The 17,793-nt window shown below is 38.4% G+C and overlaps 1 protein-coding gene across 1 annotated transcript; it reads left to right on the forward strand.

The window, feature by feature from the left end:
- Window positions 1-345: 345 nt before the first annotated feature.
- Window positions 346-13,324, forward strand: RAB21 (RAB21, member RAS oncogene family). The gene is made up of 7 exons (XM_040061663.2): window positions 346-690; window positions 7,376-7,435; window positions 7,625-7,732; window positions 9,345-9,408; window positions 10,169-10,223; window positions 10,657-10,745; window positions 11,649-13,324. The coding sequence occupies exons 1-7, from the start codon at window positions 544-546 to the stop codon at window positions 11,786-11,788; spliced, it is 663 nt and encodes a 220-aa protein (XP_039917597.1). The 5' UTR covers window positions 346-543; the 3' UTR covers window positions 11,789-13,324.
- The last annotated feature ends 4,469 nt before the right edge of the window (window positions 13,325-17,793 follow it).

Consider the following 17,793-nt stretch of genomic DNA (forward strand, 5'->3'; position numbering starts at 1 on the left):
AGAGACTAGCGCTGCTTAATTCACAGGAACGAAAATCACAGGAACAAAATCCCTGCCGGTGTTTACGAGGAGCTTTCGCTTTCGGGGAACCTCTCGGTAGGTACGTGCGCTGCCGGAGGGAACCCCAGCATGAGATTTAGGGACAAATCCTCACGGCCGGCGGCGCTCGCGCGGGATCCCCGCCCTGGGGCCCGCCCCCGCACAGGCCCCGCCCCCGCACAGGCCCCGCCTCAGGCCCCGCCCCCTCCGCGGCTGCTGGGCGGGGCCTGCCGCCGCCGCCGCGTCCCCCCCTCCCATTGGCGGCGGGGGCTGCGCGTGACCGGGCGGTGCGTGACGTAGGAGGAAGAAGCCGCCATTAGGGGCAGAGGGGCCGCGGGCGCGGGGCAAGTTCGGCTGCCGTGTCCCTCTCTAGCCTCGGTCTCTGCGGCCTTGCCGGTGCCTCTCCATCCCCGCCAGGCCCCTGCGGGTCCCCGTCCCAGTGGGCGGCGGCGGCGCCGCGGTGCGGCCCGTTGATGTGAGGCGCGGCTCGGCGGCGGGACGCGGATGGCGGCGGGGGCCGGTGCAGCGGCTGGGGGCCGCAGCTTCTCCTTCAAGGTGGTGCTGCTCGGGGAGGGCTGCGTGGGGAAAACCTCGCTGGTGCTGCGCTACTGCGAGAACAAGTTCAACGATAAGCACATCACCACCCTGCAGGTGCGGGCCGGGGCGGGGTGGCGGTGGTGTGGGGGTCCCGCTGTTCTCCCCTCACCTTGCGCACCTCCTCGCACTGCTGGCGGTGCCTTGTTCGCAGCTCAGTGGCAGCCGGAGCCACCGCCGCCGCTCGCTAATGGTGGCTGTCCCTTGCCGCGTTTGCTGGAAGCCAATTTTCTCGTTCCTTTCACTCCTCAAACCTAAGTTTTCGATATGTTTAGGCCTCGTTTCTACTCTGCGTACTAACTGCCCCGTTCTTCCCAGTTGCGTATATAAATGTCTTCATTTGAATCTTGGAAAGTATGATGCAAAAGTAATGTTGTTATTGTAATCATTGTTAGTGGACCGATGACTAAGTGTTTCATATGAGCTGCTTTTCTGTTAATCACAGTCTTCCTCATGTTCTTAAATCCTAACACTGGCACTATCTAAATTTCTGTTTAAGGAGAACAGCTTTCACAAAATGGTTTATGAGATTAAGGCTTATGATTTAATAACGGGAAGGATTCTTAAAGCTTAATTGCTTGTCACGACAGCTCCCTGAGTTTTGGCTGGATTCTCGGTAGTCTGTTGTTATAAAGAACTACAAAGTGATGTTCTGGTAATGAAATGTGACAGGGTGCCTTCTTGAAAGTAATGGCTTTTTTCATGGCCTACTAGTTAGTGATGGATGGCATGTATGCCGTGATACAGAATAAACTGCTTGTACTGTACATGATCTCAGAAAGCATGCTTTGAAGCTCGTGTTGTGAGTGGTGTGTTAAGTGTTTCAGGATGTCATCTTGCATAGGTGGAAGTGTGGATTTAATGTATACCACTGTTGATACTATTTTTTAATAAAGAAACAAACTCTGCCGCTTGGTGAATCAGTAGTGGGTACTCCTACTACCAGTAGTAGTTCAAAATGTGAACTAATTTTTAATTTCTTGAAGTACAGAAGAAATAGTAGGTGATATTAAAAAGAAAGTTTTAAGGTAGCTATGTGCCATTTGTATGCATTTAGGGGAAACTTTTTGAATTATGTATCTCAGAAGTAATTAATAGTGAAACTTCTCCTTAAAACCAAATTGGCATTATAGATGCATTAGATGCAGTACAAGGAATGTTTCATAAACAGATAATGTACCTCCATTTTTGCTGTGAAGAAGTAAAATGATTATGGTTTAGACTTAGTCATCCTGTGTTCATATTCAGCTTTTGAGTTCATCTATTGGTAGGTTTACTAGGCAAGGTATTTAGGAAGCTAGTTGTAGCTGTCATGCCACAGAGGTAGTTGATATTTGGTATGCCACAGAGAGGCCTGATAGCTTGTAGGTGTCAGAGATGCAGCAGTATAGCATTGAGAAAATAATCAGTTAAAGTGTATCAAAATGATCATGTGTAGCTGAATTCTCATATCCCATGTTTTAAGAGTTGGTCCAAGTATACTGTTTTGTGATTAAGCTTATGTTGTTGTTTGGTGGCTTTTTTTTTTTTTTTCCCCCTTTAAGTCTATAGTGGAAAACCTAAAATTATAAGCAAAAAGTGGGTTGGAATACAGGCTTGGGTCACAAATATCATAAAACACACTTTTAAATTGCTCCAAAATGCTGATAGGAAGATGTCTGTAGATAGTGTGGCTCCAGAGCTTTTGGTTTAGACTGTCTGGAGGAGGGGTGTGTTGAGGAGTGGAAGCATGTGCTCGCAGTTCCTACTGAGATTTTGTTTCTCCACTGTAACCAGGTTTGTGGGTGCTATCTCTGTCTTTTAACTGACTGCACATGGTTTATCAAGTTGTTTGCTTTTCTGTTCTGAGCCTCCTTGGCCACATATCCATTTTACTGATTGTAAAATACAGTGTCAATTGTTGTTGAATCTTACTGTGCATGATGTGCACTTGTAAAGTATTATCTTTATTATTTTTATTTATCTACATCTTACAGTTCTAGAAAAAATTGAAGTGAGTTCTTCCACTATTAAGTTAAAAGATAATTTAAAAATAAGATGAAAAGAAACTAGGGTATATGATTAAGCAATGAAGTAACATGTTTGCAAAGTACCCTTTGTTTTTTGAGGGTTTTTTTGAGATAAAAGGCTTAATCTGATATGGTTGCTTTGTTTCATGGCAACAGTTCAGAGTATTGCACCAAACTCCTTTTGTTCCAATAAAGCCAAAATTAGATAAATACTTTGCTCCCAGTCCAGCAGAGACGAGTGACAATGATGAATCATGTGAAAAGATCACTAGATATTGAGACAAGAGGTTCTCCGTCCACAATATTCTCTAACTTAAAAAAAAATAAAGTATTGCAAAGTGCTTTATTCCAGTATGCAACAAAAGGGTGGTGAGACTGTAGCCTTCTGGAAACTTCATTTAGTGATGTTATTCTGCTGTGAAATTATTCTTTGTATACACAAATAGGTAAGTTTCTTTGTTGCTAGTAACAGAAGACTTTGATTACCTAAAAGGGATCAATTTCTCCACCCTCCCCACTCCCCTTCTCTCAGTACTAACCGGAGTGCACTGGAACCTCCTGATTTAGGAGGCTGCTGGCATGTGTTGCTGTAGTTGTGTTAGTATCAGTTCCTGCTGTTAAGATATTGAGACCTGCATGTTGAAGTTAAGGTAGCTACTGATTCACAGAAGAAAGCATCTAGTTTTAGAACATAGTGGAAAAGCTGATGAAGGAGAAGTAGAGGTTTTTGCACACAATTCATAAAATTCATAACCTGTTGGCAAACCTGGCAGGGCAGTTAGAATTCGTTCCCATTGTTTGAAATATTTAAGTAAGGGCCCTCATCTTTATGCAGTAATTATAAGATATAAATTGATACCAAGTGACCTGTGCTGGAATTACTCCAATAATAAACCTCCTGTCAAACTATTGGGTTTTTAAATTAGGTAAATACTTTTTTATAATTTAATTACCCCAGATAAATATAACTTCTGAATACTGTTCTCTTAAATGTGTGGAGGATTGTGGAATATCCAACCCAAGAGATCTGCTGATGTGGCTGTAATTGGAGAGTTCCTGATTCCTTTGATGGACTTGGCATAACCTGGAAAAGCTGTCATGGTTATCGAGATAGCTGAGGGTGATTGGAAGACAACGTACGGAAGTTCAGTGCTATATGCACTGTTTGTATGCCTGACCTGCTTCTGTTGAACATGAAGCACTCAAGGGCAGGTGTCACACACCTGCTTTTGTTTGGTGACTTTTAAGACGCTCTCTTCCAGCTGTGTCTTCCTTGTGTTCTACTCAGGCCCCTTTATCAGCTCCTATCACGGCCTGGTGGGCTTAGAAAACTGAACTCATAGAAGAAAGAATTAAAAGAAAGAAAATATTTCCTACAGCCACATCAAAAGATTGGAATTTTAGCTCTTATAATTGCATTATTCTTTTCTAAGTGCCTAAGTATTCTTCAAACCAGTCATAAGACAGTAGAGTCAAAATATGAAAATTAGAAGCTTCAAAGAGTTGTTTGAAATTACTTATCTTTGAATTAACCATGGTCCTGTGAGTTTTTGAAAGTCCTAGCAAAAATGTACTGTCATAGTAATTAAAATAATATGGAAAAGAGCTACTGATTGTAAATCGAGTCACAACTCAGACTTGTAGTTCTCAATTCAGAAACCTTTTGGGAGTTTAGAGAAAATGTTTGAGGCTTTTTCTATGTGTAATTACTTAGTGCTGTGTAGGTAGTCAAAGGCTAGACTTTGAAACTTGACAAACTTTAAAATCTTGGCAACTGACTTCTTCTCTCAACTATCTCAAAACAGAAGTTAAGGCTCCTTCTTATGAGTTGGGTTTTCCCAAATTTCTAAAAACCGTGTAGTCCTGCTGTTCACTTGGTTTGTTTTTCTCCCTCACTAACCTCAGAATGGTTGGGGAGGGGTATGTATATGTTGAAAGGCTGAAAGATATTAGTTGATTTGTCTTTTGGCATGCTTGCCACTGTGGATGTAAAATGTTTTATTGATAGTAAATGCACCAAACTTACCCATACACACCAGTTCATGAGGAGAGCCTACTAACTGTATTCTTCAAGTATATGAACAAAATAAAGAAGAATGAAGCATTAAATCTGTAGTATAGTACTGATGGTTTTCTCCAGCTTATTCACAAAGCTTGCTGCTCATGACTAACCATGACTGCTTCAAATACCGGGTTCCAATCTTGTTATCAGACAAACCTGCTTGTAATCAGAGTATCTGGTAGAGGATACTGTCTCTCCTTTTTTGATTATGGGCCTAAGACTTTAGATGGACTAAAATTTAATCATTACAAATTCATCAAGTTTTAATACAGAGAGCAAGTATGATAGCCCAGTGCTACATACCCTTGCCACAGTCTCATGTGGTTATGGGTGTTTTTGTGATACTAAAAAGCCTTATTTGCTTGTAGGAGTCTATTTGTGCTGGGGTATATAAAAAATAGAAATCTATATCTGAGTGATAAAAGACAGTATTCCTATTAAAAGCTGTAGTGCCTGAAGGACAGATGATACTGAATCAAAACTTACCTATGTAGATAAATCTATTTTCGTTTTTGGCCTGTCAGATAGGAGATATACTTGTGCTATTAACTGGGTGGTTGTCTAAAGCTACAATGATATGACTTTATGGATACTGAGTTCTCTGTGTTTTTAAATATAAATCCCCTTTCTGTGAAAGATTTTTCTGCTCAGAAATTAATTCTCAAATACTTGTGCTGAATTCACATCAGCGAAGCAGGTTTGGATTGTTGGTGTTATGACAAAAGTAAACATTGCTCAAAAGAGCTCTTCCTTTGAGGTTTGCAGTAGAATATTGAGAACTGTAGTACAGCAGATCAATAAAATATTGTCAGGTAAGCTTGATTCATTGTGCCTAACAATAGCTTCTCTCCCTGTGACCCAGCTGTTGGTGAATTAAAACTTCTGAAGTTACCTCCAAGCTTTCGGCTTTTAAACTGTGGTGTAATACAACAAATGATGAAGACTACTGATAAGTTAATCCTCAGGGATGGACCTTCTCTAGAGTTTTTAATTAAAGAATGAAAAGTTTTTTTGATGTTGAAGATTGGCTGTTCTTCTGCTAAGCCATTTGTTACAGGCTGGCTAGAGGGTCAAATCCATTTAATGTGCTGTCTGGAAGTTTTTCCAGAGTTTTGATGCTACAGTGAGTCCCTTCACTGTAGACTGAGGGGGTAGTGTAGTGTTAATGCTTTAATTATGTTGGGCACAAGGGTTCTAGTGATCGGTTCTTTCCTATCTGCTCTTGGGAAGTGTCTGTTTTTCTTATGGTCTGTTTCCTCTCTCTCTGTTCTTTTTATCAGACTTCATGGGAAGGTTTGGGGGAAGGTATAGCTTAAAGATGAAAAGCTTTTTTCTAATCATCTCATCTTGGGTCATGCAGATGCCAGGGAAGTAGCTGAAGAGCAGGAACTGCTCTAGCAACTGAATGTTGAATGACTTTAACTACAATACAGGCAGCACTTCAGAAAGGCGCTTTGATAGCAGTTTAGGCTGGTGTACACTGACCTGTTGTGGTCTTATGTGTGCATTCTGGTTGCTGGTGTAGTTGAGCAGCAAGCTGGTTCAAGCAGCTTGTCTGGCCCATGACACTTTCCACATATGTGACTCTTGGTTCTGTGGCTGGTCAATGCTTGTACAGAGTGCTTCTCATACAGAGAGCTGCTGCAATCCAGCCTAAAATAATCTGTGATTAATGTATCATGAAATACCACTGAATACGTGTTTGAACCCAAATACAAACTGAGGTAAAACTGAAAGGAAAACTCACTATAGTTGAAGGCAGAAGACAAAAGTTAGCCCTTGGTAACTGAATTGTTTGATATAACATGTTACTGCTAGTTTTTAGAATGGGGGGAGCAAGTTTCTGATGCCTTGAGACCCTCTTTTGGTCCATTAATCTTATATTCAATTATATTCCCTTTTTAGCTGTCCAATTATAGACTTGGTAACAGAGGTGATGTTTGAAAATGTGAATCATACAAGTTTGGAGGAAACTAGACCTACTCAAGTTACTGCAATTAGATTAACCTTGCAATGTGCTCTGGAACTGTAAAACATTTCCAGAAGTTATAGTGGAATTCTAAAGCAGCTTGTATGAGCTTATTCTGAGGCTTCTCAGCTCAAACAAACAAAAACACAGAACCAAAAAGCAGATGAGGGTGAGTTGTGGGCTCACTTCAGCAAAAAAAAGGGAAAAGTTATAGACAAGGAAACTTGTGAAATACTAATGTTCCAAGACATTTAGTGATAAATGAAAACAATTGTTTATGGTTCTCTTATCTTACTAATAGTGAACTACTTTGCCCAATTCCTGTAGATTAAAAATCCTGTTAGACAGGTTCCTACCCAAACTTCATGTACTCTTGTGAAATGCTTTGAATTCAGCTTAGATTTATCAGTGTTGTGAATTCAGACTCTTTCCACACAACTCATCCTTCCCAAATCTTTCAAAGCAACAGCAAAAAGATGTAGTAAATGATTGGTTTAACCCAAATTTATTTAGAATAGGCTGCTGGCAAACTTTAGTGAAATGACTAACTGGCTTCGTATCAACTTAGCCTTCTTGCTTACAGGGTCTTTTGTTCTGGAAATATGTGTTTTATTGATTGTGATGCTTTATTAATAAATTAATTTGAAGTCAAATTATGTGTTTGGTATGTAAAACTTAACTCTAATCTGTATTGCTTTCCAGGCATCTTTTCTTACGAAGAAGCTAAATATTGGTGGAAAAAGAGTAAATCTTGCAATATGGGTATGTTTACATTTCTGTCTTTTACCTCCTTAGCTAGCTAGAATGTTTTTCTGAAAAAAAAAAAACTTAGCCTTACTATGTCACTAGCGTTAGGCACTTCTTATTAAAGTAAACTTTCCCAAGTATATGAATTTCCTTGAAGTATTGTTTGCTTTGTCTTAAATGCTAATAAGTGTATTTTAAATGCAGGATACAGCTGGTCAAGAAAGATTTCATGCATTGGGGCCTATCTACTACAGGGACTCCAATGGTGCTATTCTAGTATATGACATAACAGATGAAGACTCTTTCCAGAAGGTACTGGGCAGCTTTTACGTCTAAACTGTAAAGTGGTTGAAAGATAATGTGGTATGTGTAAACAGAAGTCTTCTGTTTTCAGCAATACTTGTTATATTTGTAGCTCATGTAACGGAAGTATACAGCTTATTTGTATTCTTTTGAAGACTGACTTCCCTGCTATCAGGTTATTCAAAGAACACCAGAGGATTAGCTCAGCTTCTTAGAGCACAGTGCTAATAAGGCACTTGGGTTTGATCCCTGTATGGGCCATTCATTTAAGAATTGCACTTCATGATCCTTGTGGGTCCCTTCCAACACAGAATAAACTGTGATGTAGCTGTGAGAGTTACCTGTGACAGGCTATAAACATAAACCTGGACTGTTGTCATGGTATGCTGTACTGATATTTACTGTATAAACCAGATTACTAAAAGGTACTACGTGACATGACCTTTTACTGATCAGAGAACTCTGAAATTGCAATAATTGATAGTGGAGACATTTCCTTCTCTGTGATAAGTTATTTGTTCTTCAAATCCTCATCAAAATGTGTAATTTGATGGCTAGTTATTTTATGGCTGTATTAGTTGATTAGTTTGATCAGGTGAGGGGTTTTTTTTCTACCCTGTGTCAATCCATGCTTCCACTCTATAGGATGTTTCAGCTGAAAACTGGTGACACTCTAAGCAAGGTTGGCTCTGATTAGCTTTTTGGCAAAACCAGTTGGACTTCTGTGTAAGAAGTAAGGGAAGTAAGAAATTGTGGTTGCATGGGCAAGGCTTGGGTTAGCAGCGATACAAATAGTGTAAGGGTACAGATCCACAACAGCTTAATTTAAATAGTGCGTTGTAGAGTAAGTAAAGCACTTGTGCTAGCAGTTAAACACTTGCTGCTACTGCAGGATGGTGATGACTTGTGGATACTGCTTCAACTTGTGCCTTTTCATGCTGAGCCCTATCTAGTAAAACCCAGTGATACCAAAACAGAATGTGCAGAAAAAAGGAGGGAAGGCTGATTTACAGAAGTTACTGCAGAAGTACTACTGTATCATGTAGCCTAACTTATTTTTAGATTCTTGTAGTGATTGCTTCTCTTCACAATTATTCCCTTAAAATAGCAGTTCCTAAATCAAAGCAGTGATCATACAACTTTCAAAGCACAAGAACAGATTTGATAACAGATACCTTACCATCAGCTGACTTAACATGCTTGTCCCATCTGTTCTCTAATGAAATAAACATCTGTTACAATCTAACCTGAAAAACTCAGTTCAGGTGCCTCTGCCTTTAAAGTACCATTTGTGGTCTGTCAGTAAGTGCCTGTTGATAAAAGATCTCATGTCTGACCTAAAGTGGCCTATGCAGTGAACTTGCTAATATTGAGTGTGGTGAGTTATGTTTCTCAAGTAATTGAACCATTTTATCTAAATTATTTGCTCTTAATTTCACCTGTGAAACCTGCAGAATAAGGGCCATGTGTAGCTATCTAAAGAATACTTTTCCATCTATGTTGCTCTAAATATTTTTGCTTTACATTGAGTAGATGGTTAATGAAGGAAATGGGATGGCTCCACATTGCCTAAGTTAATAGTATTTCAAGTGAAAACAAACTCACCTCTGTTTTTTTGCAGGTAAAAAACTGGGTAAAGGAATTAAGAAAAATGTTGGGAAATGAAATCTGTTTATGTATAGTAGGTAAGCCTTTTTTCAACATGACTGAATTGGAAATATCTCATTTGATTAATAGCATCTTCCAAATGCTGCTTTGACAGCTTGTGCATGTGAAAGGGTAAAGCTTATGTTAGATATTTAAAATTAAACTGGAGCTAGAGTTTCAATAGATCACATTGAAGAAAATAAGAGTTTGATTGAAAAATAAGCTGTTTAATTATACACTATCAGAAGTGCATGGTACAGACACCGGCAGATGGTAGTTTAACCAAAAATGTATATTATCCTTCTTTGAAGTACTCAAACTCATGGCTTTTCTCAGTGGCATAGACTAGGTGCTTGTCTGTTTTAATAATTAAGTGCTTGCATGTTGGAGTGAGTCCTAAAGCTTGGAGCAAGCGGAATGGAACAAGTGCTGGATTTAGATTTAAATCTGATCTAATTATTAAAAAACTTTCATGAGGCTATGTGGATATGTGGACATTCTACAAAAATTACCTCTGCAGCACATGCAAGGTACTAATAAATCACAAAAAGTGCAAAAAGGCTGAATTGGGTGCTTTATATGGAGGCTGTCCTTATCTCTATGGAGAACTTCATTGCCTGTAAATGCTTGTGTGAAATGAGATTCTCAAATCATATTGCCCTTGAAAGTGAGACCTGTGTAAGAGCTGGTCTTTACTGGGACAGCTTGAGAAAATAGAGTACCATGATTACACGTCTGCTTGCTTTTTGGGGTAATTTTAGAGTGCAAAGACTTAAAAGATTAACTTGTTTTTAACAGGTAACAAAATAGACTTGGAAAAAGAGAGACATGTTTCAGTGCAAGAAGCAGAAATGTAAGTCACACATATTTCTAATAGAAACAGTCACTGCAGAATTATGCTGGAGTAATAAACTCGTGATGCTGTTAACATAGCAGCCAGCTAGGCACTGCTGGCTTATGCCTGCCAGTTGTTAAGTGTTCTGTTAGTATCTGAGTCACAGGGTGTCCTGACTGACCAAACTGTTGAGAGCTTGAGAGTTGTTTGTGATTAAAGTCAACACCTGCAGTTTAAATCCATTTCTAGACATGAGATTTTCTTAATTTCATCTAGTGTGCTGCATCAGTCTTGGCAGCTTTAAACACATAGCTCCTTTTTTTGTATTAAATAAGCATATGTAGATTAACTCTGAAGTCAGAATAAAACCTCTTGTGATCATCTTATTCCTTCATGTAAAGTGGCTTAGAAAGATTGAGTCCTTTACTACAATGAGGCTCCATTTCTACAGGTATGCTGAATCTGTTGGGGCAAAACATTATCATACGTCAGCTAAACAGAACAAAGGAATTGAAGAACTGTTTCTTGACCTTTGCAAAAGTAAGTATTATATAGTTTGTTGGTAAGGAGCTCATTCGTAAAATGCTTCAGAAATACTTTTCAGGCCATATAGAAAAGTTTGAGTGTAAAGTACTACTTAGAACTGACTTCATTTCCGTCTGCTTTAAGCCACTTGTGTTCTGTAACAACTCTGGCAACTTGATGTGTGGATGCTTACAGTATTGCAAGTTCATGCTGTACTCCAAAAATGTCTTGGTTATTTGTTGGAGCACTGACTGCTGTTCCACTTACCATGCATAAGTGGTAACCCAAATCCAACATCATGTTACTCGTCTCACCACTGCTTGCTTCAAACGCTCTGTTTCAACCTCTTTCAAAAATCTTCTCAAATAATGTCAGTTACAAATCATAAACTCAAAGCTTTAATGATGCAAATTTGACACAGATCTAAACAAATGGTAAAGATCATTATATGTGGGATGAAAATCCAACACAAACAAATCATCCTATGAGTTGTATTTCTGTGATAAAAGAATTTAAGGAAAAGGTCTCCTGTGTTTCTGAAGAGGTCATTGGTTGGGGTTTTTGGGGGGAGGATTTTTTGGGGAGGGTGGAGTTTGTTTGGTTGGTTTTTTTAACAGTGTTAATGATATGGGTGGGTAAATCTAGCTTTTAAAGTTGCTAACTCCAGGAACACCTGAGGATGTCAGTGGTCTCCCTTAGTTACTAGGAGCTGCTGTATGTTGGGTGCTTTAGAAAAAAGATTTAACGTTCTTGCAGCTATGCCACATGATTCCCGAGTACTTAGTTCTGCATAACAAACAGGAAAACCATTTTTACTGAACTTTTGTCTCTGTGCATATAGTTCAGAGAGATTAAAGTAGCAGAGTCTTACTGTAAAAATGTAGTGGAATGTGATCTAATACACTTCTTTCTTTACAGGAATGATAGAAACTGCTCAAGTGGATGAAAGAGCAAGAGGCAATGGCTCCAGTCAGTCAGGAGCAGCAAGGCGAGGTGTACAGATCATTGATGATGAGCCACAAGTACAGAGCAGTGGAGGGTGCTGTTCTTCTGGATAATTATAAAACTGTGCATCACTGCCCTCTCAATATGAAGACTGCCATATTCCAAGTCACACATTCTTTACCAATGGAGTAATAGAATTTAACAGTATTTAAAAGTAATCACATGTAACACTGCAGAGACCTTAAGTGCTAAACTAGTGGCGTCTGTGACCAGAGAATTGGCGTTTTCTACAGTGGTTAACAAAGCAATTACCAATGGCCTTTTTACATATTTTTCTTTAATGAGGAATAATATGCATGTAGAAAAGACCTACTTAAAGGCTTCATTTATATTCTTTTAAATCAGATCATTATTTAATAACTTATATACGTTGTTGTTGGAATGGTATATGTTTTGCAGCTCTTTGTATTTTGTGGTAGATGGAATTGTATCACTTCTAAAATGCAAATTGATTTTTTTTAAATTAGCAGATATCTGAATTAATATTTTTGCAGGGCCTTCACAAGCCTATAACTCAACTACTTTGATATATTCTGTTCATCTGTATGCCAAGCTGATAAAATACATTGTAAATTACATATTAAATATTTTATCTGCTTTTACAGTTGCAGGTGCAGAAATATGTACATCAGTCTTGTCAGTGATTGTGAAGTGAATAAGTCAGTGAAAGATGCAAGCTTTTCCTGTGCACTGTTCAATTGCTCATTCTATTCCCCTACCTGAAAATTTGTTTTGGGTGCATCCATAGCTACATCAATTCTTTAATCCATTTCTGGCAAGCAGTAATATTTAGAGTTTCCCCTTACTGGCAGAGAATGTTTCTGTAAAGTGCTGTTTAAAAATGAGATGTTTGACTTGCAGCTAAAACAGCTGGTGCATGCACGTACCTTGCCTCTGCAGTTACTTTGTCCTCTCAGAAGGTCCCCAGAAAGTCAAAGCAACTTTAGCCCTCATCTGTCTGGTAGCCAGTAAACCAGATGCATGAGAAACTCTTTAGCTGCTTTAATACATTTGTTTCCAAAGACAGCATAATAAACTATTCATGAGCATTTTTTTTTTCCCTGCAGGGCTTGAGTGAACAATTAATTGGCATTAACTAGAACTTCTAATTTGGAGTGATTAAACTGAAGATGTGAAACTTGCCAGATGTAGCTGTAACTTCGGGGATTCTAGGCAGAATTGAACTTACTCCAAACTTGCTCTTTCTCCTGTAAAGAATTTTGAAAAAGCCTATTTAAGTTTCTGGAGGAGGATTTTCAGAAAAAGCATGTAAACTACTATCACAAAAGAACACAAATGGTGGTAGCTGAAACTTCGAAGTGTTTTGTGCTCTGACTTTTTTTACTTAAGTTGTCATGCTTGGAAAAACAGTAAAGGTGATGTCTATGACAAAGTAGAATATCCTTGGCCTTCCTTTTTCTGAAAGGTAGATTTAGTATTGCATATGAATGCACTGAATGGTGTGGGTATGTTCTGATACACAAAAAAAAGAAGTAGTTATGAATTAGTCTGTGTAATAGAAGTGTGCTGTCTTCAATCTGATTATTTTTATTTTCTCTGAAATAATAGACGGCTTTGATACAGACTGATCCTGGTGCATTTTATCCTTTTTTGCCTTAACTGTGGTATAGATACTTTTTAGACTACCATTGCTGTGCTTTTCTGATGTGTTTGTATGCATGATGGAGAAAGGTGGTCTGTTCATACTGGTGAAGATAAAGTTTCTCGGCTGTGCAGAGCTTTGGTGTGAATCTAAAATCTATGACTATATGTGTCAACATGTAGCAACACCATTAACTTTCAGGTATCTAACAAGAGTGAACTCTGACAGTTGAAAACCAGATTTGTTTGATCTAACTGGTATCTGACAGCCTTGTGTTACAATATATGAAGATATGAAGGTGAAATTGTCAAGTCTTGATGTTCAAGAATGGAATTGCCTCAGAATAGGAATTTCAGGTTTTTTGATTCAAATTTAATTTTTTCCATCTCTGCAAATAAAACCCTGAACAGCCCAACTTCAGCTAAACTTAGTTGAAGCAGTATGTAGAATGTATCTTTCTGCCTGCAGCTAAAGAATTTTTAGTGTATTGTGTGATAGGGACATCCCATGGAACTTCTGGCAATTACAAAACTGATGAAGGCATGTTGATACTAGCTCTTAAGTCTCTTACAGAATTAAAACTATTACTACTGAAAACTTAGGTGGGTATAAAGAGGTCTACAATTTTGTAATACTAAAAAGGTTCTGGTTGCTATTAGTGAAATATTTTTAAAAAATCAAGTTACTTTTCTTACATAAGCTACAACATAAAAAACTCACTGGAAACCTTCCTGTCTAAGCTGTGGTTTGGTTGGTCTTTATTTATGAAACTTAAAATCTGTATTTTCAGGGTATCATTATGTAACTGGACGAAAGTATAGCTTTGCCAAGTCAGAGGAGCTGGTTGAAGACTAGACAGAGGTGAAAACATGAATTATTTAGACTGATTAACATAAGACTTCAGCTATTCATTGTTAGCAGACAGAATACAACAGTTCCAGGAAAAAGTATCTTTGTCAAAGATACTGAGAATGTTCTTTACACTTGATATACAGAAAAGCACAAATAGCTTGATTTTCTATATTTGAGCAGGATCTTACTCAAGTAACCTGATGTTACTAGTATGTGGCTTGCTTTTCAAGAATCTCGAATCTTGCATTTGATCTAGATTGCCTGGTTTGTACATCTGAAGGAGAGCTGTTTTCTTGTTGCTGATGAAGTAAGCTATTGCTCATTCTTTTGAGAAGTGAAAGGGAACAAGGCTGGCTATCTTTAGCAAGTACCTCTGTTGTGGGGCAAATAGCCAGACACCATTGAGCACGCTTCGTCAGGGTATATCTTGACAGAGATTACTCACATACATACTGAAATAAAATGGTCTTACTTTGTGCAATACCTTTCTAAAACTACTTCTAAGTGCTTGCTCATGGTCTTGATGCTACTGTGAATACATGAGATACCTATGAAACTTTATTACTTGCTGAAATAAAATCCAACAAGCCAAAGTCCAACCGCTTTAATGCAGCAGTATGTCTCTCTGCTAGGAGTTATTTATGGACATTCTATACTGCACTTAAACTTTACTTCAGAAGCTATAAAAGATGGGATAGACTGATTCAGGTAAGGACATACAAATTCAGATGTGTAGTATTTGGAGATGACTGTAACTAGCTGCAAAGACTGGGAGAGATGGCTTCATCTAGTTAGCAGTGATCTTGCACATGATTCCAAAATGGGGGTATCCAGTTGAACTGTATGGCATGGTCTCTTGAAGCAGTCAAGTAATGGAGTGTTACCTTGATTATATTACATGTTTTTCTTCAGTGTTCACACATTGGGGGCAAGTATTTTTTCCATCCTACCACATTGAAAACTGCCTACAATTCTTTAAAAACTTAGTAATTAAATTTCTACTTTAGTTTCCAAATCAGATGAAAAAAGCTTTGCAGAAAGATATGATGGTATGGAAAGTGGTTAGATCTCAAATGGAGTTCTCCAAAAATGTTGGATGCTGTAAAAAAACAGTTTAGATGCAGGTCAGGAATTTCCATTAGCTGAAAGTAGTTAAGTGATACAGATAGTAGAGAATAGGAATAAGAGTTAGAGCCAGCCATGTCCCATTTCTCTGCTTTTGGTGGAATGAAAAGGAGAAGTAGGTAAAAATAAGAATGTCGGAAAAACTGAGGGTGCTGGTAGTAGGCTGCTGAGTAAGGTGCTGAGTTAACCTTTGAGTTGCTAGAGCCTCAGCAATGGCAATACCTTATTCAGGACTTCTAATATCACTGCTTGGGTTGTTCTTCTGTGACATACCATTTTTGCTTTATTAAAGGTAATGCAAAGAACTTTGAGCAGGCTTTCAGGCACAATGCTAACTTGCTCAAAACTTTTTATTAGAATATGCTAATTTATTTACTATTTACATTTCACTGACTTTGTTAATCTTAGTCTGCATCAAATACTAAGAATTTTTTTCTTGAGAAGTCAGGAAGTATATCATGCCATGAGGGTAACTTTTATTACTATTGTGTCAAGGAGTTGCAGATGATGATCAAGATCTTTAGTACTACTTGCTGTGCAAGCTCAGCAAGGTCCCCAGACTAGCTCACTAGCTCTTAACAGTGCTGGGCACTTGCTCCTGCTACTCTTTGGAAGATTCTGCTCAACACTAGGATTTGCCTTCTTTACAGGCAAGCCTGTACATCTCAGTGATGTATCTATCTAATAAATTTAGGCTTTTTCTAACAAATAACAACGTATACTCTTTGTTCCTGTGTGTTCTGGAGCTGTCATTGGCCACTGTATTGAGCAGATTGAGATGGAGATGATTTGGAGAGTGGTGGAAAATATGCAATGTTTCTTGTCTTGAGATGGCTTGAAAAGTGAGAGTCCATGAAAAATTCAACATTATGCAGAAGTGTTATTCTGCCCAAGATAATAGAAAGTAGTTTGGCTTGGAGAAAATTTTACTGTAATAAGATTAAAGTGACAAATTGGTCTATTTTTTAAAGTGAAAACTTGTTTCAAGCTGATCTCTCTAGTCTTAATTTTTTTTTTTAAGACTTAGGTTCACTTAAGTTGGCCCATGCCTTAAATTGATTGCCATGTTACACAGCCATAAACTAAACTGATTGTTGGGAGGAACAGCATACTTGTTCATATTCCACGGGCCAGTTTACATCTTAGATTGTATTTATTCAATACCAGGATGTTGAAAGATAGATTAAAACAACTATTTTTTCAGTCTCTTTCCACTGCTTTGTGCACTCAAGTAAGTAACATGGATGTGATGCAGATGCAGGGCCACTGTGAAAAGAGGGCTTTGTTCTTTTCCTGCTTCTTGGCTGCATTGATCCTTGTTGCTAAATTACTGCTACAGGAGACTGCGTGCTATGCAAGAAAGCAAGTGCACATTCTCTCCTTGCTTCTCTAGCTCTTCTAGACAGTGATGGGCGCTACAGCAGTAATACCCCGTTCCTCTCAGTTTGATAACATTTTTTTCCTCAAGAGGAGCTTTTCTTACATCCTGACAAATGATTTTTCTCTGTGTATCTAATCTCACCGATCCCTTTAAGGGATTTTAATACTTTATTGTATCTTACCCAAAATGTGTTTAATTTGAAAGCATGACAAGGAAGGGTAATGAGTAGCAGTTTTACAGCAGTCTTCACTAGCAGTTGGCCATATCCTATCTCCAAAACAGTGAAGAGAGAATATTGAAAGTTTAATGGTGAGTCCTTGCTAGCTCGGTATCTGACTCCTGATTCTTGGATATTGGAAGTGATGTATAAGAAATCTCAGTTGAGAGGATTAGAGAGAGCAAAGACCACTTCCTCATTGGATGCAAATAGTTGATATCCTGTGACAAACTGAAAATCATGTTTTTGAGCTGTTGAAACTTAAATTGCAGGCCCTTCTTCAAGTTAACCATCACTCCATTCTGATAAATCAACAAATTTGGGACTTGCAATGGAAGAGAACAAGTAGTTTCTTTTTCAGAACAGGAAACTGCCTAATCAGGCTTGTTTTAGTAAAAAGAGAAGAGAAAAAGCGTGTGCTACCTAAATCTTTAAGTGCTGTCAGTGCTGTTTGATCATACAGGCATTGTAATGATTGTCTTACTGGATTTTTCTCATCAGATAAGCTCATTAAGCTTATCAGTCTCACTCAAATAGAAAGAAAACATTAGCAGGGCAAATCCAATGCTGAAAAGGATGCAATATTTTTAATGTTAGGTAACTTAACATTGTTAAATGTTGTAGGAATATTCTATCTGGCATTTGTGGATAAAGAAGTTTTGTAAAAACATAGTGAAAAATATGTGGCAGAGGCTTCACAATCATTAACTTTCCCCGTGCATTTCTGCAGATAGAGTTCTTGAATACATCTTGATATATTTTATATACCCGTGCATTTACAGGAAAATATTCCTGTGATAAATTAATGTCAAATGGTCAATCAACTATAGAAACAAGGGTTCTTTTGTCACGACTGCTGGTTTATCAGTGCCTACTATTA

Source organism: Hirundo rustica, chromosome 4, assembly GCF_015227805.2.
Source record: "Hirundo rustica isolate bHirRus1 chromosome 4, bHirRus1.pri.v3, whole genome shotgun sequence".
Lineage (NCBI taxonomy): Eukaryota > Metazoa > Chordata > Aves > Passeriformes > Hirundinidae > Hirundo > Hirundo rustica.